Here is a 27,040-nt window from a genome sequence, read left to right as displayed (position 1 = left end):
AAACAAATATGAAATCGAAGAATAAAATCAAAAGGCTTTGAAATGAATAAACTGATATGCCTCCAACTATAAACTCTGAGAACTTAGGGACTTCCCTGGTGGCGCAGTGGTTAAGAATCCGCCTGCCAATGCAGGGGATGCGGGTTTGAGCCCTGGTCCGGGAAGATCCCACATGCTGCAGAGCAACTAAGCCCGTGTGCCACAACTACTGAGCCTGTGAGCCACAACTACTGAGACCGCGTGACACAACTATTGAAGCCCACGCACCTAGAGCCCATGCCCCACAAGAGAAGCCACAGCAATGAGAAGCCTGTGCACAGCAACGAATTGTAGCCCCTGCTCGCCACAACTAGAGAAAGCCCATGTGCAGCAATGAAGACCCAACGCAGCCAAAAATAAATAAATAAATTTAAAAATAAACAAACTTTGAGAACTTATAATCATGCTTAAAATATATATCTTCAAAAATAGAAGGATTGAGGTTTGAAAATACAATCAGATGAGCTTTTCCCTAGCAATTTCTAAAGTGTTGGAAACTGCTCAGAAGTTTTTCAAAAGGTGCAGACAACAATTTCTTCTGATGCCCAGGGCCTAAATGAGCAACAACAGAAAATGTACTGCCTCTACCATATCTCGGGGCCTCCATCTCCCTCATCTTCCTTAGGGGTTTACCATGATCATCACTTCACCATCAGCTACCTCGCTTCATCTCACTTTCTGTTCAAAGATTTTTTTTTTTTTTTTAAAGAGAATATAACATTTGCTGAGGGAAAAAAATTGGCAGGGGTGTATGCCCCACTATATGCAATGATTTTTGGAATGCAAGGGACCTTTACTTTAGCATTTCTGAATTTCTATAATATTTAAATTTAAATGAGCATGCACGGGCTTTCCTGGTGGCACAGTGGATAAGAATCTGCCTGCCAGTGCAGCGGACACAGGTTCAACCCCTGGTCCGGGAAGATCCCACGTCTCGGAGCAACTAAGCCTGTGTGCCACAACTACTGAGCCTGCACTCTAGAGCCCGCGAGCCACAACTACTGAAGCCCGCACGCCTAGAGCCTGTGCTCCGCAACCAGAGAAGCCACCGCAATGAGAAGCCTGCGCACTGCCATGAAGAGTAACCCCCGCTCACTGCAACTACAGAAAAGCCCACGTGCAGTAACAAAGACCCAACACAGCCAAAAATAAATAAATAAAATAAAAATCAAATAAACGAGAATGCACGTCTTACTTTTGTAAGCAGAAATGATTTTTTTTAAAGAAAGTGGCAAAAAATTATCTTGTTGAAATAAAAATTCTCTACATATAATCTTTATTTTGATAATTTATCTTATAGATATTCATATATCCACTTCCATTAAAGTGAAACAAAATATGCTTATTTCCATTTTTTTCCCCCATCTGTATTTGACTATTTAGCAAATCAATATTTTCCACTTTCTTTTTCCACTGTGTGAAAAATTTACTCACTGATCTATATGAGAGGAAAAACCTGTTTGTAATGTGAAGTAGGTCATTTAAAAGTGAAATCTAAAGATGGGAAGTTGAGAGGAAAAAAAACTGCTGAAAATAGCACTGTTTAACTTAAACAGAAGGGGTAACCTGGTGCCAGGACATAAGTTAATACTTCCAAGGAACAGGAAGAATCCACACAGAGAACCAATTCTAAAATGATCTCTTCGTTTTTAATTTCTTAAGAAGCATGTTCACAGCACACTCTAAGAACACCACACAGCAACAGTTTGCTGCTACTGTCAGAGTATGTCAGAAAACAAAACAAAACAAAATTTAATGGTTAACTGTTTTTAAAATTAGTTCTGTGAAACTTCTGTAAAGCCAATAATCACCAGTCATCTAAATATTTCTTTCATAGTGGTAAACATTTCAGAAACGTAATGAATGCCCCAAATTACACTTCTCTGAAATGCAATTAAAAGTTATACAACAGAAACAAAAATATTTTTCTAGAAAGAATATATTTGGCATTTTTAAATAATTTTAATGTAGAAGCTTTCAAGTGCAAAGTTCAGATTTTTACTTTCTATTACCAGACAGAAAGGTTAGGTCTTTAGTGATTCCAATCTGATTCCAACAATAGGAGGGATGATTCTGTTGCAGTGAATAAGCTTCAATCCTAACAAAGCCAATGTACTTTGGCTGCATTAAGAAGTGGAGTCCAGCCAGTACTAAACATTATTAAAAGTGAGGCCAGATAGTTCAAATTAGTTGGTTAATTTGGTACTCAACTTGTTTTATACATACTTTTCATCATTTGATGATACAATGTTTCTAATTAGCTTGCTATATTTCTCTCAAAATCAATTAGTAAGTATATAGTTTGAGTGAAACGTAAACTGAACTTTGTTTCACTGACTTCATTAAAATATGTCAAACATGGTTAAAGATTCCATTCTGTCCTTCTAGATAATTTACATTTTCATTATAAATGCAGAGCAGCTGCACCGTGAGTTACATCCTAACCATTTCACCTAAATGTAGAAAAGCTGAAAGTTAAATTTAAAAAATTTGGATAGTTGAAAAGTACTTATATATTTCTCTCTTTCAGAAACCGATGATGCCTTTCCTTGCATATGAGTGTGGAAAAGAAGAATTCAGTTCATAATTCAAGATACACACAAAAAAAGTACTTTGCTTATGTCTATTTCTGTCAGCCATTCTGAAACCAAATTTCCATTTATATCAGCTACTAAAGAGAAGAAATTTTCCTTTAGAATCATGGTCACAGTCTGGAAAAAGAATTGAGAAGGGCTAATTTTAGGTAAATAAAATACATGAGGAAAGACGCAACACAAAACAGGGAGGTGAAAAAAGCAAGTAAGTTGTAATAAAAGCCTCCCTTGTAAATACATCTGTCCCTTCCTCCCATATTTGGAAATGTTAAAAATTCTCATCAAAACATTTTATGCCACAAATCCTTAAAATCAGGTTGATTTCAGCTAGATAACCTGTAGCTGTTAAGAATTATATTACCCTATTCATATCATGAGAGGTAGTTGACATTTCAGTCTCTCAATGCCGAGCTAAAAATTCCACATACCTGGCATATGGGTTACAAGGGAAAAAAAGCACAGAAGCACCATTGTACATTCCTCATGTTTTGGTATTTCAAGTCACCCATAACTTCATTTGCTAATGGCAGCTGACAATCACCACTGTGTTAACACTGAAAGCAGTGGATATTAAGTGCTATTCATCGTATAACACTGGCGGACCTCCATCATCTTTCAAAAATGAAGCAGCTTTCCTTCCATTCTTCTGAACGTGATCTTCATTCATTTTCTCCAAAGCTTCTATCTATAAAATTAATATATTAAATCCATTTGTCAAAATCCTACTTCACAGCAATTATGCTTGAGATTGAACCAGTATTTTTACTCTCTTAAAACTAGGCCATTCCTAACGACATTGGCCTTGAATTAGAATTACAGCGTGTGACACATATTACAGTGGGTCACATACATGTATGTTTTTACTTGATTGTATTACCAGGGTTGATGTTTAGTGTCTTTATCAAGCTAGCAATTGGCATCAGATATGTTTTACTATATAACCTATACAGCTTTCAGGGAACAAGAAAAAGGAAATTCCAAAGTTGATTCAACAGCAGTAACACCCAGTAACTGTACAGAGCAACTGTACTGAACTAAAGGCTGGATTTACCATCTTCCTGTTACTTCGCTTCTGGCCTTAGACTCCAGCACAGCTTGGCCAAATTCAAGTCAATATGGGGATTTCTGGAACAGACTCTATAATCATTCTCTGCTTTGGCAGGTTGCTGGGAATAATTAGCTGCTGTTTCACTTTTCAGTTTTTGTTCAATTTTAAGAGAACTTCCCCGGAGGTATTTTTTTTTGTATTGCTCTGTAGGTCCATATTGTAATGACTGGGTATTTCCAAGGATGGCCACTGCTGAGTCTCTGTATTCAGTTAAAGGCAGGCAGGGACCAAGTGTTACTGCTTTTTGTGTCACCCAGAGTGTTCACCGGTCAGGGAAAAAGGCATATACTGGAAATGTGTTATTTGTCCATCTCAACCAAACTATGAACTTCTTGAAGAAGTGTTTTGCTGTTATGTTTATCCTAGGGTTTAAGCCTGGAAAAGAAGGATCAAAAACAGTATCTCAAGGAAGGAAAAATCTCTAATTAATTTTGTTTTTGAGGGGATGAGAGGATAAACTTAGCTCTGGTTTTCATTATCTACTCTATCCAGGTCCCCACTAACAGCAAGGTGAAAAACAGCCTTATAACACTTACCTCAGCTAAGAAATCAGCTTCATTATCTGCTGAGATGTTTAAGCCTGAAACGGCATTGAAGAGTTCCCGTTCACTAAGGGCTTCCTTTACGCCGCCTTTCTGGAAAAACTAGTAAAGAAATGTAAGAAAGTCAGCAGACTTATTAGCAAGGTTCTCCTAGAAACAACAACAACAAAAAAAACAGGGAATAGTGTACTTGTAAAACGCCAGTGAATTCCTTCCATAATTTTTAAGCTACAGATGTTTCCAATTCAAGTATAACTACACTCAGGTTCTACTTGCTTACTGTCCTCTCACACATCTGGGCTGTCGTCTAGATTTAGTAAGTTTGTCATATTGCACCTTCCATAGCTATGTATGAGTGGTATATGTAAAATTGCTTGGCATTGCTTTGAATGAGTAGACACAAAATAATCACTAAATCCCATGAATTAAAATTTTCCAGTAGGCTCAGAAAGTATTTCCAAAATAAAGTTGTTCTGTCATATTTAGGAAGATCATCTCTATCTGAATCTGTTGCTGACAATTCATTTCCTTTAGAAATAGCAAACAAATGCTTCCCAACTCTGTGATTACTGAGTTTTACCTTCCCTAATCTGTTCACTCTGCCTCAGAGAATGTGGTCAGACTATACCACTAGGAAAACTATTCTTTTAGTATAATAACAATGGCAGTAAGCATGCAGGCTTGCTTCAGGCCAGCTTCCCTTAAAGCATTGTGCATATATTAAATGTCTACTTGACTGCTTAAATATTTAGAACCAAAATAAAAACTTACTCTTGGAAATTTAATTCAGTGGCCCAAATGTGGGGCATGCAATCAGATTCTTGCAAAAAATGAAATCTGACAAATCAATCTTTGTCTCTTTACCTTGAAAGCAACCAGTTAACTAAACCCTTCCTTTAATTTCTAAGAATACAGTCATCTTACTTGCCTTAGGACTGAGAAAAATGTTTGAATATGTTATAGCCCATAAAAAAGACAGTTAGTTTACATGCCTACCTGTGAGACATTCCTACAGTCACGGAACAAGAACTCCAGGCCATGAGGATGGGTTGGTTCTACAGACTGACTGACGTCAATCAACCAGACCTATTTAAATATAGAGCACAGTGATTTCTGTACCTTCAGTAATTTACAAGTCACTTAACCTGAACGTTAAAAAATGCTCCTCACCTTCCCAGCATGCCACAGCATGTTGTACTCACTGAGGTCGGCATGTACGAGCTTACACTCATTATATAACTGCTGCATCAACTGTAAGGAGGCAAGGCAGACATTTAGAAAATGAAGGAACAACTCTAATTTACCTACACAACTAAAATGTCTATGTTACCCAATATTTTCCATAAAGAGCAAAACCAGGGTAAAGAACTTACTTCTTCTTTGTACAGTCTAGGACTGGTTTGTTTGTTTTTTTTTCTACCCTGAAGGAGAGTGTGAGCACAGTGAGACAATGGAAGGGAAGAGCACGTGACACTCTACTTCCCTATCCATGTGACAGCAATGAGATCAGGAGACCAAAGGGTAGTCCTGGAATCCCACATACGTAAGACAGCTATGGTCACTAACCAGGGGACCTAGGCTTATCCTTCATAAAAGGGCAAACATCCCACTGAGAGCTCTATGGAGTGTATACAACTCCAAGGTAAAAAGTACTTCCTGCCAGAGTGGGAAAGAAGTATTCTTCTTAATTAAGCGGCATTATATATTCATGACTGACGGTGACCCCTAGCCTCATAGTAGAAATCAGCATTAATGCTTTGTTTCCCAGCTTTAACAGAATCAAATAGGAAGGGCACATCACTACTTCATCTCTGCCCCAGCCACCCCACAGCCAAAAGAAGCCAGAAAAGTAGGCTTAATTTTCTTTGAATGTTTTCCAACTGAAGGCAGAGAAAGTTGGATTATCTAACTATATCTTAAAAAATTAATTTGGATAATACGTTCATATTCACATCAACTGCCGCATGATATAAGAGTTCCACGCAGAGACTGTTTTAAAAACATATGTTTTGGACTTTCCTCGTGGCGCAGTGGTCAAGAATCTGCCTGCCAATGCAGAGGACATGTGTTCGAGCCCTGGTCCCGGAAGATCCCACATGCCGCGGAGCAACTAAGCCCGTGTGCCACAACTACTGAGCCTGCGCTCTAGAGCCCACGAGCCACAACTACTGAAGCCCACGTGCCTAGAGCCTGTGCTCTGCAACAAGAAAAGCCACCGCAATGAGAAGCCCACGCACCGCAATGAAGAGTGGCCCCCACTCACTGCAACTAGAGAAAGCCCGTGCTCAGCAACGAAGACCCAACGCAGCCATAGATAAATAAATAAATAAACAAAAACAACATGTTTCTCCACTATTCAATTAAGACAAAAAAAAAAAGACAATACAGAGGAACAACAACAATATGAGGAGCATTTCTTAAGCTTGAAGGACCCCAGACTGAATTTGGTTGCTGTCCCAAAGCATAAACAGCTTCCTCAAGACTCCTGACAAGTGCCTCCCAACTCTAATGCCTGCACAGATGGAGAAACCACCCCTTACTACCTTCTTTTCATCATCACTTACTTTCATTGACCAAATCTGCTTCCCTCTAATTCCCCAACAGGAAAGGTATTTCCCTTCACTGTTTCAAAAAGGCACACAAACTAATGAGGCACTATATTTGCTAAATATAGTAACATCAAGTTTTAGTTAATGAAGTTTTGTCAATAATAGCTTCTGGCTTCTATGTCATTAGTGCTAACAACTGAGCCCTCACTTTCTCCACTAAGATTTTCCTAAAACAACTCAAGACATACGCATATTGATATAAAGACAATTCTTCAATATTAACATTCTTTCACAAACTTCAGTTTGTCCTCGTTATATCACCTTACAATAGTACTATTTCAGGAATTTCTTTTCTAGTTTAGAGGAAATATTGTTTGAAGTTGGTGTGTGAATGGTCTGAAAGGCACAACTTACATGAAGAGTTTGATAGTAGGCTTCTTTCATTTCTTCACTGCTGAGCTTTACTTCTTTCAATTTAGGGGCTGGAACTTGATCATAGCCAATAAAAGACATAACCAAAATGTGTTTCTTTAGTAGCACAACTGTTGGACAAGGAATTCCAGCTCTCTGCATTCTATACAGAAAGAAATGATTAAGAATGTAAAGATCAGAAAGAGAGGAAATTTCATTTACTCAACAAATATCTAACGAGGTCCTGCAATGAGGGGGCACTATGTTGTAATCTGGGGAATGTTGGAAGGCAAAGGCAGTAAGAACAGCCTCTGCCCTCACGGAGCCTGCGGCCTGGTGAAAACAACAGACAAGTGAGGAGATGATTACGGCGCAATGTGGTACATGCACTGGCAGAGGTGGGGGTAGGAGGCATCAAGGAAGAAGCAGGCAAATAGGAATTAGCCAGGTTCCAACTGTAGGGAGATGCTGTGGAGATGCACAGAGGAGTCCAGGAGCACAGTCCATGTGGGGAGTGTGTATAAATCAACGCAGCTGGATCATGAGTAGGAGGAAGGGCAATGTGGGTTTAGGCTACAGAGACAGGCAGGCTCCACATCGCAAGATGACTTTGAACTTTACACCAAAGACTATGGGAGCCGCTGAAAAATTTTGAGAAAGGCAGTGATGAGATCTTAGTAATCCAGAAAAGAGATCGGAGGATAGCAAGACCTCTTAGGAAATTATTCTAATTAGAAGTCCTACTAAGTAGAAGACTTTTGCAGCTAATAAATATAGATAATTACTTTTGAAAGCAAACATCTTTAGGAAAAGCAAACTAAAATTAAAAGCTTTCACGGTTCAGATGTGGGCAGGTTTGTATGTAAGAAAGATTATTAATTTCTTGGTTGACAAAGCAAATTCCTTGATAAATTCTGCGTAGAGAATTGAGAAACAAGTCTAATAAATTAAAGCAAAATGCAATTTGACTGGTAAAACCCTGCCCTCACCAAATGAACAAACATTAGATGGAATATACATTTTCTGAAACAAAAAAGGAAATCATTATTTGTAATATGCCTAACGGGAAACTGGAAAAGATAGCGTTTAGATATATGACAAAATATCTGCAGTTGAAAATGACTTAATTTCCCTCAAACTTTACTGAGGAAAGAAAAACAAAATGGATTTTTCATCCTACAAGTATGAATTCAGGTTATATACATGGAAATGTTTTCTTACAGAAACTCGCCTTAAGCACTAGAATTTCAAGGCCTTTCATACTTTCTATAAATGAATTTAAAAGAAAGTGTGGGTTTTTTGCCTGGCTGGTAGGCCTAATACAAACAGGTGATCACCCAAGATGATTTCTAGCACGATGATTTTCTTTACCTTGTGAGATTGTGCATTTCTTTTTCTGCCCACATGCGGATGATCTTACGTGGATTTAGTTTACTGAAGCGATCTTTAAACCTGAAATCATCTTTAATATATTTGTCACGATTCTTAAACTCATTAAGGGTTGTTTTAAATACCTTGATGGCACATTCTGTAGGTATAACTTTACTATCTTCCTTTTCATCCTCCATGCTAAGTGGAAGAAACAAACATTAAGTCAGTTCAAGTTGCCAGATAACAAAACAATTTCAAAATAAAGATTTTATGACATGAAAGTGGATCTGCCTTCTCTGAGAATGTCAAGTCTTGGGTTGGTTTTTTTTTAAGCCTTCAAGTTTGAGGTCTTAAGAAAACCCTAGGTTTTAGCTTTTTTAATAAAACACACTTTCAAATAAATTCTCAACAGTTTTCAACAACCCATAATATAATCTTCATTTAATGACTATGGAATTAAACTTGAGGAACAATGAAGACCTATACACTTTAAAATAGGCTATGGTCTGCCTGGGATGGTTCAGAGGCAAAACTCAATGGAACGAGCCAAAGAGTCTAGACGATGCTTAGGATGCTAATTCAACAGTCCCACAACAGTGAGCCACTGAGAGGGTCTGAACCACGGTGGTGGCAGTGCGAACCAAAGCGGGGAGGTGGAAGGAGAGACAAGATTTACCTTTGAACCTCTGAAGGGATGTTAGTCTGGAAAAGAAAGGAACTATATCTAGAGCACAGAATCTGACTCAAACTCCCAATCCCCTCCTTCTGGGACCATATTTTCCCAGCAGACTCCTCCTCCAGGTAGCCTCAGAAGGCTACAGTACAAACTCTAACTGGTTCTAAGTAACGCCCTCTCTTCCTAACTGCCTTCTCTACCTAAGAAGTGTGACAGCTCCATGGCTTTAGATATCATCTAGATACAGATAACTGCTACATTTCTATCCTTAGTCTTGACTTTCTCCAGAAGTTCAGGCCCATTTATCTCATCCCTACTTGACTTCAGTTGGATGTCGAGAAGGCATCTCAAACATATCATGCCCAAAACAGAATTCCTGATAACTGTACCCTAAACCTGCCTATCCCCAGTCTCTCACCTCAGTAAATGGCACCACCCAGCTGCTCTAGCCAAGAATCTATCCTCTCACACCCCACATCCAATCCAACACAGACTGTCCACTCTCACCTTCGAAACACACCTCACCTTCGAAACCTTCATCAGAGGTTCCCCTGTCCTACAGATAAAAAGCAGTCAACCAGTCACTATGACATCACCCTATTTTATCTATTTGCGTAGCACATATCTGATAGTCCTGGAAGGGGACTGAAGGGAGCGGTGGGGAGGAAGCACATTCTATGAGAGCAGGGACCTTCCTTGTACCATACATTGCTGTAGCCCCAGCACCTAGAAGAGCCTGGAACACGGAAGTTGCACAAATACTTGGTGAATGAATGAACCAATTTTCAGGGAGACAGCCTAGAGATCCTTTACAAGGAAGAAATTCCCAATAATTTAAAGATGTTATAATAAACGTCTTTGGATTTTGAGATGGTAAGTTTCCTGTCACTGAAATAATTTAACCGTAGGTAGATGAGGCCCTATCAAAAACACCACTGGGGCTTCCCTGGTGGCGCAGTGGTTGAGAGTCCGCCTGCCGATGCAGGGGACACGGGTTCGTGCCCTGGTGCGGGAAAATCCCACATGCCGCGAAGCGGCTGGGCCTGTGAGCCATGGCCGCTGGGCCTGTGCGTCTGGAGCCTGTGCTCCGCAACAGGAGAGGCCACAACAGTGAGAGGCCCGCGCACCACACACACACACACAAAAAAACACCACTTAGGAGATCCCTAACTTGGAAGGTCTCTAGGATAAAATCTAATTTGTAAGATTAATCTCGTCATTCTCTTACTAAAAAAACTTCTGTGTTTCTCACTAAATCACACATCCCTCTGCCTAGCTTTTAAGGTCCTCCTTACCAATTTCTGGTTTGCTTACACAATTTTACATCTTATTACCTCTACATATATACCTTCTAATTTCCTCACTGACAAATCTCATCGCCTAAATTTCAACCCTCCCATTTTCAGCACCCCTCCCCCACCCCACTTTTTTTTTTTTTTTTTTTAAAGAATTAAACTTTACAGATAAAGCTGAAGTTCCTTTTGATTATTTACCACCCCTGGTAGTTTCAGTCCCCATTCCAACGCTTTAGAGACAATCACAATCATGAATAGTACCCTTCTAGTCTTTTTAAAAAGATACACACACATACGTAAGTATCCACAAACATACATTTTAAAAAAACCATGTACGTTACATTCTGTATAACTAAAAATTTAAATAGATGCTATACTGTATATATTCTGCAACTAGCTTTTTGCACTCAGTACTGGGGGGTGGGGAGGGTTGTCTTTTTTTTTTTTTTTTTTAACCTATTTTTAAAATCCAGGTTGAGATCCAACTTCATCATGACCTCTTCCTTGAATGTGACCGGCAATGATCTTCTTCTGTTCTCTATTCCTATCCCGAGGTCTCACTTGTCTAACTGCGTACTCTATTATGTATTATCTTTAATGGACCATAACGGTTCTTACTGTAACGTTCTCCTCTTGGCTATACCATAAGCTCTTTGACAATAGAAAACATGTTATACACTTATTCCCTGAAAAATCTAGAACATGTTACTATTCAAATAACTTGATTACTTGGCCAACCTGAGACTGACAGAACCCAGAAGAGCTTTATGGCAGGCAGAACTTAAAATGCCCCCCAAGATTCCAGCCCCTGGTGTACAACCCTGTATAAGCCCCTCCCTTTGAGTGTGGGAGGGATAGCCACTCCCTTGAATAGCTTACATTATATGGCAAAGGTGATGGTATAGTCGTGCCCAGGATTACATTCCATCGTCTAAGACTCAGTCTCAGTAGACTGAAGGGAGAGAGTCTCCCGCTGGTTTTGAAGAAGTAACCTGCTGTATGAAAGGGCTACATGACCAGGACCTGCAGGGGCCTCTAGGAGCTGAGAGCAGCCCCTGGCTGACAGCCAACTAAAAAGTAGAGACCTCTGTCCTACAGCTGCAGGGAACTGAACTGTGCCAAGGGAATAGGAACCCATGTCCAGAAAGGAATGCAGCTCAGCTGACACGCAGATTGCAGCCCTGGGAGAGCCTGAGCAGAGAACCCAGCTAAGCCATGCCTGCCCGAACTTCTGATCAACAGGAACCATGAGATAATAAATAGGTGTTGTTTTAAGTTGCTAAATCTGTGGTAATTTGTTATGTAGCAGAGAAAACTAACATACACTTTAAAAAATATTTACTCTCAGTTGCTGAAAACCGAATGCTCTCTAGCTTTGCTAATTTACAAATGCCAAAGTATAGATTACAATACCAATTCCACCAGAAGGAAAGGGAGCTCATTCATTATATCAAAGCATCATTAAGTAAAACAGAAAATGGAAAAGGCTAAACAAGGCAATTGACAAGAAAAAGAAACTTAAGAGGCCAATACACTCAAAAAAAAAAAAAACTTAACCATAATTAAATAAATGCACACCAAAATATTAAAAAGGTACTTTTCATCTTTCACACTGACAAAAAAAGTATTGTTTGATAAGACTAGGCACTGATGAGGATGAGGGAAACAGGCTCATACTGCTGGTGGTAGCATAAACTGGTTAACTTTCTCATAGGGCAATTTGGTAATACCTACTGACATTCAGAATGTACGCAACCTGAGGATGTGACTAGCTCGTAGAGAAAATTGCAACTGCCCTACCATTAAAATGTAAACACAAATTTGAGATTTCTGGTCTTTGGTGTGACATACAAGAAAAAAATTTTTCTTTTATTTTTAATAAATAAAAGAAATCAAGAAACATTGCTTGCTACAATAGCCAGCTCAGAGGCCCAAACAGTGAGCAAAATCTGGTACTCTCCATTCAATAAGACCTTCTACTATTTAACAGAAAGGGGAAAAAAATGCATGTAGTCTCTGCCCCAGAAATTTCAAATGTTAGGAATTTAGCTTAAGGATTTATTTGCAAAAGCACACCAAAGTATATGTACAAAGATATTCCTATATATTCACAAAGTAGAATGTTCTACTATAAAACTGGTATGATATAAACCAGCAATATAAAAGGATATAAGATATATTAACTGAAAAATGAAGATGCTGAATGCAGAGTATAATCTCTTTTGTACAAACAAAATAAGAAATACATGCATAAAAATTTCTGGAAGGCTAGACTAAAAACTATTAATAGTGGTTGCCCTTAGAGGAAAAACCTGTGGGGCGACAGCTGGTAAGATGAAGGCTACCTTCATTTTAATCCTTTCTGTACAGTTTAATTTCTACCATGAGTAATCTTTCATTTTAAAATAATTTGTGCAATTATGTTTGCCTGGTCTCAGGGAACGCTCAATTGAAATTTGGAAAGAGGGCAACAGAGCTTAAAGCCAGAAAAAAATAAATGTTTACTAAAATTAATATATACCAGTTATTATAAAACATGATTTCATTTACCCCCAACAAAATCCTATGAGGTAAGGGTCACTTTTTAAATGACATTTAGTAAATTGCTCCATATCACGTTGCTTGAAAAATGTTGAGCCATTTTATCCTAAAATTCATTTTATCCCTTTCATTTCAGAACTTAGTATAATTCAATACATGATTATATGTATATGTCTCATTTAGAAAGGGAGACTAGTTAAATAATTAAGAAAAACAGGACTTCCCTGGTGGTGCAGTGGTTGAGAGTCCGCCTGCCAATGCACGGGACACGGGTTCGTGCCCCGGTCCGGGAAGATCCCACATGCCGCGGAGTGACTGGGCCCGTGAGCCATGGCCGTTGAGCCTGCGCGTCCGGAGCCTGCGCTCCACAATGGGAGAGGCCACAACAGTGAGAGGCCCACATACCGCAAAAAAAAAAAAAAAAAAAAAAAAAAAAAAAAAAGAAAAACAAAGACAAGGACTTGACCAATAATTGTTTGAATCCCCTTAAGTATACAATAAATACCTTCTAAACCTAAAAAAAACTAGAATAATCTGTAATCTATTTTAACATTTTTGTTTATAAATAATGTTCAGGTAAAGGAATAGCTGAGCTAGTAAGCCTTGCTGAACTAGTAAGACTTCAAAGCTAAGTAACCAGATGACTTCATATTCCTGGCTTAAGCATGTTCTCTCAACAGCATCCACGTTTAAAATTTTTTCTCTTCCTCATACCATCCTTTACTCAACTAAGCCCTCATAACAAAAGTAAAATGGGTAAGCTCTAAAATGGCATACGATCTTTAAAGACATTTCTTTAAATAATGAAAGCATTATTAAAAGGGTAGGAATTGGTAACTGATCTAAGTATGGCCCTCCCAACCTGGTACCAAAGGGTCCCACAGTGGAAAGACGTGGGTTTTGAGTCAAACTCAGGTTCAGATTTTGCTATGCCACTTACAGCTGCCTGTATGTTATGGTATAATTACAATAATGTGAAAAATAATATATTCATAGAAAAAAGACTGGAGGAGTCTACAACAAAATTATTAATGGTTATCTCTGGATGGCAGAATTGGATGATTGTGGTTTTGTTTTGTTTTTTTTTTTGGCTGCACCGCACAGCTTGCAGGATCTCAGTTCCCTGACCAGGGATTGAACCTGGGCCACAGCAGTGAAAGAGCTGAATCCTAACCACTAGACCACCAGGGAACTCCCCTGGTTGTGTTTTTCTTTACACATCCCTATATTGCTGAGACTTCCTACAACAACACTTTAAAAATTACTGTTTGCCATGCAGAATGAACTTTGATTTTGTATAAATCCATTAATATCAGGGAGAAGGGGCTAAGCTTTTGTTGATATGATGGTATTGTATTTTGCTCATTTACCTCCCTCCGTATGCATGAAAGACAACAGATTCCTTTCCTGTACTAATACAGCCAGTGATTGTCTCCAACATTCCACAGTTGACCATTTTATACAGAAGTAAACGTGTCTTCGGATCAACTGCTTTTTCCTACAAAAGATAAAGCACTGTAAGTGAAAATAACTGGTAATCACAAAACATTTTCTGAGCCATTTCTAGTATCTAACATTCAAAATATATACTTTTTTTTAACCTTTATTATTAATTTACCTAGGTGTATATACAACAGGCTCTTAAAAGAGTGCTGTCGAGATACAATTCATTTCTGTAACTCTAATGTCTTTGAAAGTGAATATCTAAAAGAACCATTAAAAATCAGACTTTAGTTTAGTCAAAATTTTATCTCCAAAGTTTAAATAGCTCTCCTAATGTACTTACCATTAGTTTGTTTTTCTAAAGGTTTAAAAATTATTCTCAAGATATTATATACTATCTTTGTTAAGGTAAAACATTGTAGACTATTAAGTTATTATAAATATGTCATGACAGGAAACAACTTTTCATACGCAATGTAAACTACACAGTCCAAATTAATTATGACCACTGAAATGTTAGTTTTGAATAAGTGATTAATAACCACTACATGAAATCTGAAAAGTCAAATGGCAAAGCTACTTGGGTTTTATTTACATCTTTGATTTGAAAAGTCAATCTCATGAAAAAAACATCAAACATGAAGTTTTATCTTGTTCTTTCTCTGAACATGAAGTTTTCTAATATGAATCTTTCCACTAAAAAAACAGAAACAAAAACGTTAAGAATACTGACTGCAGTAGAATGCTCCTTTTTCTCATGGAGGCGGGCACTTCGACGTTCTTCTGAGTAGGCATGTTGTTTTAAAGCATTGAAAACATGGTTTGATAGTTTTAAATCCATTCCAATTCCATCTCCTACCTGAAACCCAGGTGCAAACTGCCAAAAAGAAGAAGAAAAATTAGCATCTGAGTACTTTAAAATGGGGAAGTGAAAACAAAAAACAATGAGAAAATCAGTTTTACATGGATTGGGTTTTCTACTCAATAGATAATGCTATGAAAGCAGAACCCACAGGTATTACAGAGGAAAAAAGCAAAATAACTCACTGGTAAGCCCAACAGAAAGGGAAACAAGGCTTTTTAAGAAACTGTATCCCAAAGGAAGGGAAGGTTTATTTTTATTTTTTATGTTTTTTTTTTTTTTTTTTTGCAGTACGCGGGCCTCTCACTGTTGTGGCCTCTCCCGTTGCGGAGCACAGGCTCCGGACGCGCAGGCTCAGCGGCCATGGCTCACGGGCCCAGTGGCTCCGCGGCATGTGGGATCTTCCCAGACCGGGGCAAGAACCTGTTTCCCCTGCATCGGCAGGAGGACTCTCAACCACTGCGCTACCAGGAAAGCCCCAGGAAGGTTTATTATATGCATAGAAAACATCCAAACACATCTAAAAACTAAGGTATTTTAGCATATGCTTTGAACATATGCTAAAATACCTTATGCTTTTACATCAGACAAAGGATACATTATATTTTGAAATCATACCAAAAAAAAAAAAAATTTTCATAGTCAATTATTTTTGAAGAGTGGGTTAAAATCACAAGCTATGCCCACACCGTGACAATTATGTCCAATACGGAAGCCACTAGCTACATGTGGATATTTAAATTTAAATTGATTAAAATAAAATTAAAAATTCAGTTCCTCAGTTGTACCACCCAAATTTCAAGTGCTCAATTGTTGAATATGGCTGCCATATTAGGCAGCACTGACACAGAACATTTCTATTATCACAGAAGGTTCTACTGGACAGGGTTGTCCTAGAGTCAGATCTGGATTATTTCTAGAATATGTTTACTTAACAAGTATTTGTATTCTAAAGCCTAAATGTTTTATGTTAACCACGATAATTACGAAGGAGGAAAAAATGCCATTTTTCTTTTTCTCCTTTTTTTTTTTTTTTTGCGGTATGCGGGCCTCTCACTGTCGTGGCCTCTCCCATTGCAGAGCACAGGCTCCAGACGCTCAGGCTCAGCGGCCATGGCTCACGGGCCCAGCTGCTCCGCGGCATGTGGGATCTTCCCGGACCCGGGCACGAACCCGTGTCCCCTGCATCGGCAGGCGGACTCTCAACCAGTGTGCCACCAGGGAAGCCCTCTCCTATTTTTTAAAAATTACATTGTGTTTCTGATTTTGCAGGGGTAGTTCAGGCACAAGATAAAAAATTCAAAAATTATAACAGGGTATACAGTAGAAAGTATATTTATCTCCCATTCTTATCCCCCAGTCACCATTGTTATCTATTTCTCAGGTATTTTATGGAAAATAAGATGCTGAAAAGTAAATGTTACTTTCAGAAGAACCATTTCTTAATTTTAGAATCAATGTAAATCAAACTAGTTTTCTTAATACTGATGTAGGATTTTATTCTGAGGTACATTATATTCTCATTAGTGGCTCAGTTTCCACGGTGTTGCTATACTGTCATCTAAAATATCTTTAGAAAGGAGGAAGGATATTTTTAGAAATTTAAAGATATTGTATTTAGAATGCTATGTTTTTAACTTATTCTAATAAAACTTTTGATTCAGAGTAATACTTCTGTAACTTACATTTTCCATTCTGGCTGTATTCTTTCTCCCACATACTACTTCATCATGTTTGGTGGTAATGTCTTTTCCTTTTCCAATAAAACCCTTTTTGGGAGTAGGAACTGGTTTTGCTAAAGGCGATTAAGACAAGCCAAGTATGTAAAAATAGCAAAGACTAAATTGCTGCATTCACTATTATCTGAAAAAGATATTTGAATCTAATAGTAAATTACCAAATGAGATTCAAAGACAAATAAAAAATACTTAGTCTTCCTACATCCCCATTCTATGCCCCCAGAAAATAAAAGCACTGATACCTGGTCTGTAGGGATCATCACGAGTATCCTGCCAGTCAACCTCATCTTCAGAGCTATCACTGTCTTCATAAGGATGTACTTTTCGATAATTTTCAAAGGAAATGGAAACTTAAAAGGCAAAAATGGTTGAAGATTTATTTAGGGGCACATTACAAGCATTTTCTACCACCCGATGGAGTTGACACAATAAGGTCATAGTACCTTTGCTATCTCCATTGAATTTTTTTTCTTCACGCCTAAGCTGTGCATCATATTCTCTGTCAAATTCCATCTGTAGCATCTGAGCCAGCATTAGGTCGCTGGAAGTGTCAATGTTTTCTCCAGTAATAAATGGTCCTTCAGCAACGCTATTCAAAATAAGGCAGTATAGACTAATATAATGTGCTTGTGTAAAGAGACGCCACCAGTTATGGGTGAGATGTGCCTTTTCAGTGTTAACTGTATTGAAGAAACAATGGAAAAGAACTTTACCAAACCCTTCACCCTCTCCTGCCCAGCTGCCCTCTGACCAATAGCAGGCACCTGTGAAAGCACCAACTAGGATTAGGAGAGCTTCAAGAGAAAGCTAAAGGGCCTATAATAAAAACCAAACAGACCCAAAATTCATTCGTTCTGTGTTCTGATCAAAGGAGAGATAACATATATATGAAAAGATAAACAACAAACATTTGATCAAAACTGTACCCTACTTCATTATTTTTTAATCTATTTGATAACAGAGTTCAACTGTTGCAATGACTAAAACCCAGAGAAACAGAGTGGTTTGCCCAAGATAATACTGAAAACTAGTAACAAAATTAGGACCAAAACCCATGTATCAGTGAACTCCCAATACAGTGCTCTTTCTATTGCACTGCTTTTCTAAATGTATTTCTGAATCATTTGTCATGACAATCACTAATCAAATCCTAAGACTGTTATAACAAGCTGCTAGATAAAATAGAGTCTCTATGAATTTTACTCACACAACTTCAGGAAAAGCGGCAGCTTCTTCTTCCAGCTGCAATTCTTTAGCCAACTGTTCACTCATTACATCAGACAAAGAACAAGATATTGTATTTTGAGGGGTAGCCCATGGACACTATAAAAAAAAAAGGCAATTCTATTCATAATAATGAACTTAAAGTACTTTCCAAACTTGGAAATAAGGTTATCTTTTGAGAATTAGACTATCTAAATCAACTCAAAAGGAATGCTTACCTTTTTTGCAGAAATCATCTTAAAAGGAAAAATATATCCCAGCTCAAATCTAATCAAAGAGAAACCTAAACTACGACAGCCAAAAGCACTCTCCAGCCTGCTTGGTGGGTATGTCCTTACAGTTGAGGGGAAGCACAGGCTACTCTAGCATCACCGACTAGCCAATGAGTTCATGTAATGCCCCTTGTTCTGACTCCATGCTCACCGAGCAACCTTCTGCTTATAGTTTGGCTTCTGGGTAGATCCTCTTACAGGAACAGGCTATATACCAACTACCACAATTCAAAGCCCACTTAGAAGTTACACTTCCTTCTAATTTAAGCAGTAAGTCTTCTACATGTAAAAAGTGTGTGGCAGACCCTTTCAAGACACCTTGGAATATGCGAAAATAAAAACAGCAATACCAAACAATGAATCCTATATTTCTGAACTTTGGAAGCTGAGAAATATTCTTGAAACAATACTACTAGAGCAAAGTAATACTCTGTGAGACTCTTCTAGAGGAGCCAGCCACTCAGCCCTCCTCAATGGCATCACTATCTCAGCCCTCTTGAAATACGTACAAACCGTAGGTTTACTTCACAATTCCTAATTTTTGAGGGGGCAGGCTTTACTTAGCAGCAGCAAATGATTCCATTTGATAGTCTGGTGATTAAGACCATTAATAATGAATAAGATGTCTAAGTATCTCTTGAACCCGCCCAGCTCTCTATCCCCTTTCCGGTATCATCCTCCCATCACCGGGCTACTGTAAGAGCCTCCTAACTCATCTTTCTGCTTGCTTCCATTCTCCACACCACAGCGTAATGGTTTTTCTAAAACGCAGATCTGATTGGTTCAGTTCCTTACTTAAAGCTCTTTATTGTTTTAATGTTTCCCGCTGCCTTTAGGATAAAATCCAAACTCATTGCTTAACTGTTACTGAGAGTCTAATTTAGAATATAGCATATGATGGTAAGTGTTTTGGCCACAAATTTGTTTAATTAAGTTTAGCCAGTACAGGCCCTCTAGTTGGTCTACGGGCCTGCTGGAGTGACTCCCAGGGATAACTGGGCAACTTACCCTTGCTCAAGTTCCATAACGTTGAGGTTTAGGGATTTATTCGGTTCAAACTGTTAGGGTGAAGCACATAAGGGTGATAAATGATCATTATATTTATGCCTAAGTGAATCAGAATCAAGTTTTATCTAGTCTCACCCTAAGACTGGTGAGATGCCCCCAACCCCCACCTATACTAGCCTATTGCAGAACTGTTCTCGCCTTGTATAAGGCCAGGCCTGGAAACAACAGGAAGGTTTCCTCATGGTGTGGTATGACTTCACTGACTCAGATCTTGTCAGCAACTAAGCACTCTCCTGGTGAGGATTTTGAGGTCTGTAATCTTGAAGCTCTCTGTAATCTGGAGAATATAGCTAATCTTTTGGCCACATGACTCTCCTGACTTGCTTCTGCATCTTCTAGGTAGAAGATAAAATGCTGCCTCTTACCTAGAAATGCTTGGTCTGATCAAAGTCCAGGTTCCAAAAGGCAAATAACTGTATTCTCCAGCTCAGAACTGTCAATCACATTTTGCAATGACTAACAGTAGCATAACAGGCACCACGGGGATACTCTCTATATTGGCTAAATACACCTAACTTACATAGATTAAGTGACACACTGGAGTAGTTGCAATATCATCCCCATTTTATAGATTCAGAAACTGAGACACAGAAAAGTTTTTTTAACCCAAGATAACACTGTTGATGGAAGTGCTGAGATTTGAACCAAGGCAGTAGGGCTTAAGAGTGTTTTGCTATACTGCTTCCCTAAGCACCTTGTCCTGGGATGGGAGAAGCAAACTGCTGTACTGCCTGCAGTCTAAAATCCAAATTTCTCAGTAAGGAATGCCCTTCACAGCTTGACCTAATTTATCCTTCCAGTCTTGACTCTCACCTATCCTAGACACTGGCAACACTAATTAAATGCTAAATATGGCATACTTTCACCCTTCCACGCCTTTCACCCCTCACACATCCCCTTCTCTCTCAAAGGTTTTTCTTCCTTCTCTATTTCACCCAATTAAGTGTCAGCTCTTCCATAGGGTTATCTCAGTTTTATCAGACAAAATTAGATCCTTTCTTTTATCTTCCCATATCAGTATTAGATAGTTAAATGCATCAGCCACAACACAGCAAGAGCCCCTCGAAGGGCAAGGTCTTCTCATTCTCAGAGTCCAGTGTAGAGCTTCAGACATAACGAGGCATTCAAGTATTTACTGAACAAGATGTGCCAAAAGGAAACCTGGAGATATCTCATGGAACAGCCAGGCTGTGCCTAGGCAGTAGAGGTCTGGTGCCTTTCTACACCCCTCCTATTTTAAAGTCCTTCTCTCCACCTTGCAGTCAGCCGCTTTGCCCACCCATTTCTTTTCTTTTGTTTTGTTTTTGGCCGTGCCACCTGGCATACGGGATCTTAGTTCCTCAACCTGGGATGGAACCCGTGCCCCCTGCAGTGGAAGCTCAGAGTCTTAACCACTAGACCACCAGGGAAGTCCCTGCCCACCCACTTCTGATGCTTCTACTCTCTTGCCAGCAGTCAATCATTTCTAAGGTGTTAAAACACCAGCGGAAAATCTCTCAGAGAGGCAAAAATGAGAGGCAGTAACTGTGTTATTTTGTGGCAGAGATTTACCTACCCCCAAGATAGACTGAATCAGAAAGGGAAACATGCAGAGACCAAGAGGGTACCAAGACACCCTAACTGCCCACTCCTACTGACCTTGCTCCTCGGAGCCTCAGACTCTAGAGCTGTACTTCCCTGCACCTCTGCTGACCGGCTCAGCTGGGCAACCTCACACTGAGACAATTTCCTTGGGTGGGATAAATAAATAAAGACTTCCGAAAGTGTGCCAACTTCTATACTTTGAAATCAAATCCAAACTCTTCAAACCAGTAGCCAAAATCCCTCCATAAAATGTTCTGGGCTGGAGGGAGAGCTGCTGGGCAGGGACAATCCTCCACAGGCACAAGTGGTTCACCACCCTGGGGGGGGCTTAGAAAAGGCACTGGGGGCTCCTCCCACAAATGGGCACCAGTGGATGTACGGAGGGGAATCCTGTGTCGTCATCTTGCAACTCTTCAGTAAGTCAAACACTCCTTGTGAACAGAGAAACTCTGTCAAATGTTCAAATAATAATAAATCTAAGGAGATAAGAGTAAAAGGCCCTTCATCATCTTGCTCTATCCCAGCGATCCAACGTCCTTTCCCACTACTCCCTTCACCAGCATAAACTTCCCACTGCATCAAGATCTGATAGAAAACTCCACACAATCCTTTCCAGTTAGTTATTCTGCTTTAAATGACATCTATCAAGCCCATCACTAGCTCCCTGATTCCGGTTTGCTGAAGACCCCTCACCAACCTTATTTTCCTCTCCTCTGGGAAACTGCCACCACTAAACTCAGCAACTTGGGGTCATCACAACCACCATTCTCCCACATCTGGCTGGCTGCAGATTAGTGGGAAATCATTCCCCCTTCCTTCTACTCCTAAAGATGCATCCCCAGCTGCCCATCCCACTTTTTTTTTTAAGGTTTTACCGCACACAACTATGGGGAAACGATCAAGTAAACTGAAAAAAAAAAAAAAAAAAGCAAACATGAAGGAGGCACATAATAAAAAAAATTCAGTCCTCAACTTGAAGCAAGTCAACAGAACCATAACCCCACAGAAAGGTCCCTTTTCTGCTCATGCATGCAGGTAGAAGACATAATCTAGGCAAAATATTTAAGTGGGTAATTTTACTTCTCACAACAAGGATCTCTGCAAAACGTGATCTGGGTCTGTACAACAACACTAATTTTTTTTTTAAACTTTCAATTTTAGAGTATTTTTAGATTTACAGAAAAATCACAAAGATTGTATCGAGAGTCCCCAGATACCCCATACACAGCTTCCCTGTATTAATACTGTACGTTTGTCACAATTAATGAACCAAATCATTATTATTAACTAAAGTGCATACTTCATTCAGATTTCCTTAGTTTTCCCCTAACGTCCCTCTTCTATTCCAGGATACCTTCCAGGATACCACGTAGCATTTAGCTATCATGTCTCCTTAGGCTCCTCTTGGCTCTGAGTTTCTCAGACTTTGTTTTTGGCGACCTTGACAGTTTTTTTTTTTTTTTTTGGGTTTTTTTTTTTTTTTTTTTGCGGTACGTGGGCCTCTCACCGCTGCGGCCTCTCCCATTGCGGAGCACGACGCCTAGGCCCAGTGGCCATGGCCCACGGGCCCAGCCGCTCCGCGGCACGTGGGATCCTCCCGGACAGGGGCACGAACCCGTGTCCCCTGCATCGGCAGGCGGACTCCCAACCACTGCGCCACCAGGGAAGCCTGCGACCTTGACAGTTTTGAGGAGTACCACTAATCCATTTGTTACAGCTCTTTCCAACAGAGCTACACACTTCCTCACTTTTGCCTACAGTTTGTCAATTCTCCCTGCTTGGAATACTCCCTAAAATTCTTTGTTCATAACAGCAGTTTGGGATTTTGTAACTGGGGACCCCAAGTCCCTTTCAGGGTGTCTAAGAGGTCAAAATTATTCTCATAATAGTTCTAAGATAGTTTTTGTCTTTCCCATTCTCATTCTCTCAAGAGTGTGGAGTGAGGTTTTCCAGAGTCTGTATCAGATATGATGGCAGCACTCTGGTGGCTACTAGAATGTGTGCATGTGTATTCTTATGTTTTCTAAAATTTTCAAAGGTAGTAAGTAGGCTGAGGATATAAATGTGCATTTTAAACTATTATATATAGGATGGATAAACAATAAGGTCCTACTGTATAGCACAGGGAATTATATTCAATATCCTGTGATAAACCATAAAGGAAAAGAATATAAAAAAGAATGTATGTTGGGCTTCCCTGGTGGCGCAGTGGTTAAGAATCCACCTGCCAATGCAGGGAAAACGGGTTCAAGCCCTGGTCCAGGAAGATCCCACATGCCACGGAGCAACTAAGCCCGTGCACCACAACTACTGAGCCTGAGCTCTAGAGTCCATGAGCCACAACTACTGAAGCCCACATGCCTAGAGCCCGTGCTCTGCAACAAGAGAAGCCACCGCAATGAGAAGCCCACGCACCGCAACGAAGAGTAGCCCGTGCTCGCCACAACTAGAGAAAGCCCGTGCGCAGCAACGAGGACCCAACACAGCCAAAAATAATAAAATAAAATTTTTTTAAAAAGTATGTATATGTGTAACTAAGTCACTTTGCTGTACAGATGAAATTAAACACAACAATTGTAAATCAACTACACTTCAATATTTTTTTAAATGTGCATTTTTAGAGATTAACTCAGTTTGTTCTTAGTGCGTCTACCGTGCTCTTATTACCCATCTTCAATTATGCCTGCTATAATCTACATATTTGTTAGGACAGACTTTCATCATATACTTCAACTAACACATATCACAACAGATTGAAGAAAAAAGGAGCTATGAGAATCCAGCTGTTTTCTATTAAGTCAGACATTAAAGAGATTTGCAAAAATACAAAACAATACTACTCTTCACTAATTTTTTGTTTTGTAAAATAGTTTTTTTAAATATAAAAATGTTATTTATATTAACATAATCACTTAAACATTTTTTTCAATATCTCAGTTTTAATTTCTGATATGACAAATATCAATAGATATAACCAATATAAACAAAAATTCTTGGAGTCCTCAATGTTTTTTAAGAGTGTAAAGAAGTCCTGATGGAAAAGTTTTGAGAACTGCCAGCCTTTAATATTCTTTCCATTTTCCAAGACTTTCCTCAAACCTCTACCTCCTCCACAAAGGCTTCTATAATCACTTCAGTCTTTCAAGAGGTTAGAGAAGGAAATGATTAATACTTGTAGCATCTTTCTATTTGTTTTGCCTATGAAAATGCTGTCTTCTCAACAGAACACCAATAAACCCCAAGATGATTTTTTCTTGAACAGTGAAAATGAAATTTTATAGTTCTGATGATGTACACCTAAATGAAAATATGACTGATATCAAATATTTTATTACTGAATTCGTTTTGTAAGTTTGTTCTGAGGTTAGGTATTCTAAGCAACGTTTGTTTCATCTGACATTTTTACTAGCTTTATACATGCTTACCTGGAGGAATTTAACACGTAAAGTATATATTTACTAGTATCTCTCTACTGATTTCATCCTTTTATGTCTACTGATCTTGGCCTTGTAAACAAAGCCTTGATAGAAAAAAATACGCAAAGTAACACATAGATGTAACCACATTTGCCAATGGAATGTCTGATTCTCTCTACGGTTATATGAGAACTTTTATAAAAATTTACCTAAAAGCTTTACCTAAACGCTACTTATTTCCCCCACTTTCTGTTAAGACCTAGTCTGAAGATCTAGTAAGAGTCATGAGTGACCCTTCATATGGAACAAATGTTCTGTGTTAGCATGTAAAGAAGTGCATGAAATGGGTAAAGGTGGTCAAAAGGTAGAAACTTCCAGCTGCAAAATAAATAAGGCATGAGATGTCATGCACAGCATGGTGACTATAGTTAATAATCCTGTACTATATATTTGAAAGTTGCTAAGACAGTAAACCTTAAAAGTTCTCATCACAAGGAAAAAAATTGTAATCCTGTATGTTAACTAGACTTATTGTGGTGAGCATTTTGCAATATATACACATATCGAATCATTATGCTGTACACCTTAAATATGTTGTTATATGTCCATTAAATCAAAAAAGAACCATTATGGAGTTAAAAAACCTTCACAACCTTAATTTGAGGAACACAAAATCCCAATTGACCCACTTTTGCTTTCAAGTAAACCCTCCATAAAGTAGCAAAAGAATCTTTTCAACCTTCTAATGAAAGTATCATGAAAACAAGCAGCCTGAAACCAGAAACCAAATGTGAAATAAACATTTTAGTTGGCCATTACAGGGAAAAGCTTAAACGTTAAAACCCAGGTAAATGAGAATTTCATAACCGTCTCAACAGTATGTAAACACTTGAGAATTAGCCTGGAGCCGAGGGAGGGTGCGCCTGGATTTATCTTTTACTACTTCAAAAACAAGAAACTGCCCAAGTAGGATAACCACGCTTGCCAAGTTAAGGAAACAGCTTCCTAAACCACTTTTCTGTAGGGCTTTCTGTGTATAACTGGCCTGATTCATGTGGCCGGTGAAAAACAAGTTCGTGCTTGTTTTCCGTCAAACGTCAGCACCTTTAAGCGAGTCCTGCCCAAACATTTGTTACAGAGATTCAGAAATCAAGGTGTAGAACTAGACAGAGACTCCAAACCGCCCAGGGTGGACTTTGGTTGCCTGTGCCCCTTCCCTGCCTCTCCCACCCCGAGCCCCGCAGCCTCGCCGCCCGTCCCCCGTTCCGAGGTGGTCAGGGTTCCGCCCAGAACTTCCCGAATCGCCTGCGGAGCCGCTTCTGCGCCTGCCACCCTCTCCGGGCCCTCCGAGAGGACCAGCCCAGGCGACTGTGGCAGGTACGTCAGTCCCGACCGCCACTCACCTTGCTGGGTGCCCAGGCCGCTGCCGGCCCGGGCTCAGGGGATGCCACTCCGACCAGATCCATGTGAGGGAAGAAGTCAGCGACGAGAACAGAGCAGAGAGGTGGCAGGACCGGGAAGCAGCCTCCGCCGAGGAGACAGGCAGTGGGGTAGGGGCGACGGGGTGCTGGTGCCTGAGCTGAGATGACAGATGGCGGCTACAGCGCCGGCGGCGGCAGCCGCGTCCGGAACTAGACCTCTTCTCTTCCGCCGTTTACGCTGGAATGCTAGCTTCCGATTGGCCGCCGCCCCGGGCTCCGCGTTGGGTCACCGTTCCCCGCCCCCGGCGGACCGCACTTCCGGTCGCTGCCCAGCGCTCGGGACTGGTGGTGGCGACCGCCCTTGCCCGGGAGAGCAGCGGATGGGTGTGGCTTCCGCTGGCCAGGCTCTACCCTGACCCTGAACCGCCTAACCGGTTACCCGAGAGGGCAGCTGCATCTCGTTGAACGGAATTCGACTGCGTGGAGTATAAATAAACAAGCAAATCAGGCTCTCTATTCATGCATTATTTCCCGGGTGAATTCTAAATTGGGATGGTATGGGAGACAGAAAATGGCAGGTTTAGAGAGGAGAGACTGAAGAAGACGGTCGGATTTTGTTTTTATTGCAGTTGTCGGAAGGAGGCGGGGCGTGGAATGTGAACTTTTTAAAATGTGTTATGTAACTTTGAGCAAAAAGAGAACTGCATAATAAAAGGTTTTGTTTTTGGTTTTGTTTTTGGCCCCGCCCCGCAGCGTGTGGGATCTTGGTTCCCCAACCAGGAATCCAACCCACGCCCCCTGCATTGGAAGCACAGAGTTTTGATTCAGTATTTTATAGGGAGATTTTCATAAAGTGACCAGAAAAATCCCGAATAGGTAAATCAA

General features: G+C 39.8%; 1 protein-coding gene across 1 annotated transcript; it reads right to left on the bottom strand.

The window, feature by feature from the left end:
- Positions 1–1,666: 1,666 nt before the first annotated feature.
- On the bottom strand, positions 1,667–26,411 carry RIOK3 (RIO kinase 3). The gene is made up of 13 exons (XM_022586826.2): positions 26,138–26,411; positions 18,378–18,493; positions 17,614–17,759; positions 17,413–17,520; positions 17,117–17,226; positions 15,303–15,446; positions 14,497–14,624; positions 8,615–8,812; positions 7,247–7,406; positions 5,454–5,534; positions 5,280–5,369; positions 4,278–4,385; positions 1,667–3,318 (listed from the first exon to the last, which is right to left on the bottom strand). Exons 1-13 carry the CDS (start codon positions 26,198–26,200, stop codon positions 3,211–3,213), a joined length of 1,560 nt encoding a protein of 519 aa, XP_022442534.1. The 5' UTR covers positions 26,201–26,411; the 3' UTR covers positions 1,667–3,210.
- Positions 26,412–27,040: the final 629 nt, after the last annotated feature.

The sequence above is a fragment of the Delphinapterus leucas genome, chromosome 14 (genome assembly GCF_059928025.1).
Source record: "Delphinapterus leucas isolate spDelLeu-1000000601 "Yukka" chromosome 14, BTC_Dleu_Yukka2, whole genome shotgun sequence".
NCBI classification, from domain to species: domain Eukaryota; kingdom Metazoa; phylum Chordata; class Mammalia; order Artiodactyla; family Monodontidae; genus Delphinapterus; species Delphinapterus leucas.
Note: the sequence above shows the minus strand (reverse complement) of the source record. Positions and strands in the feature narration are given on the sequence as shown.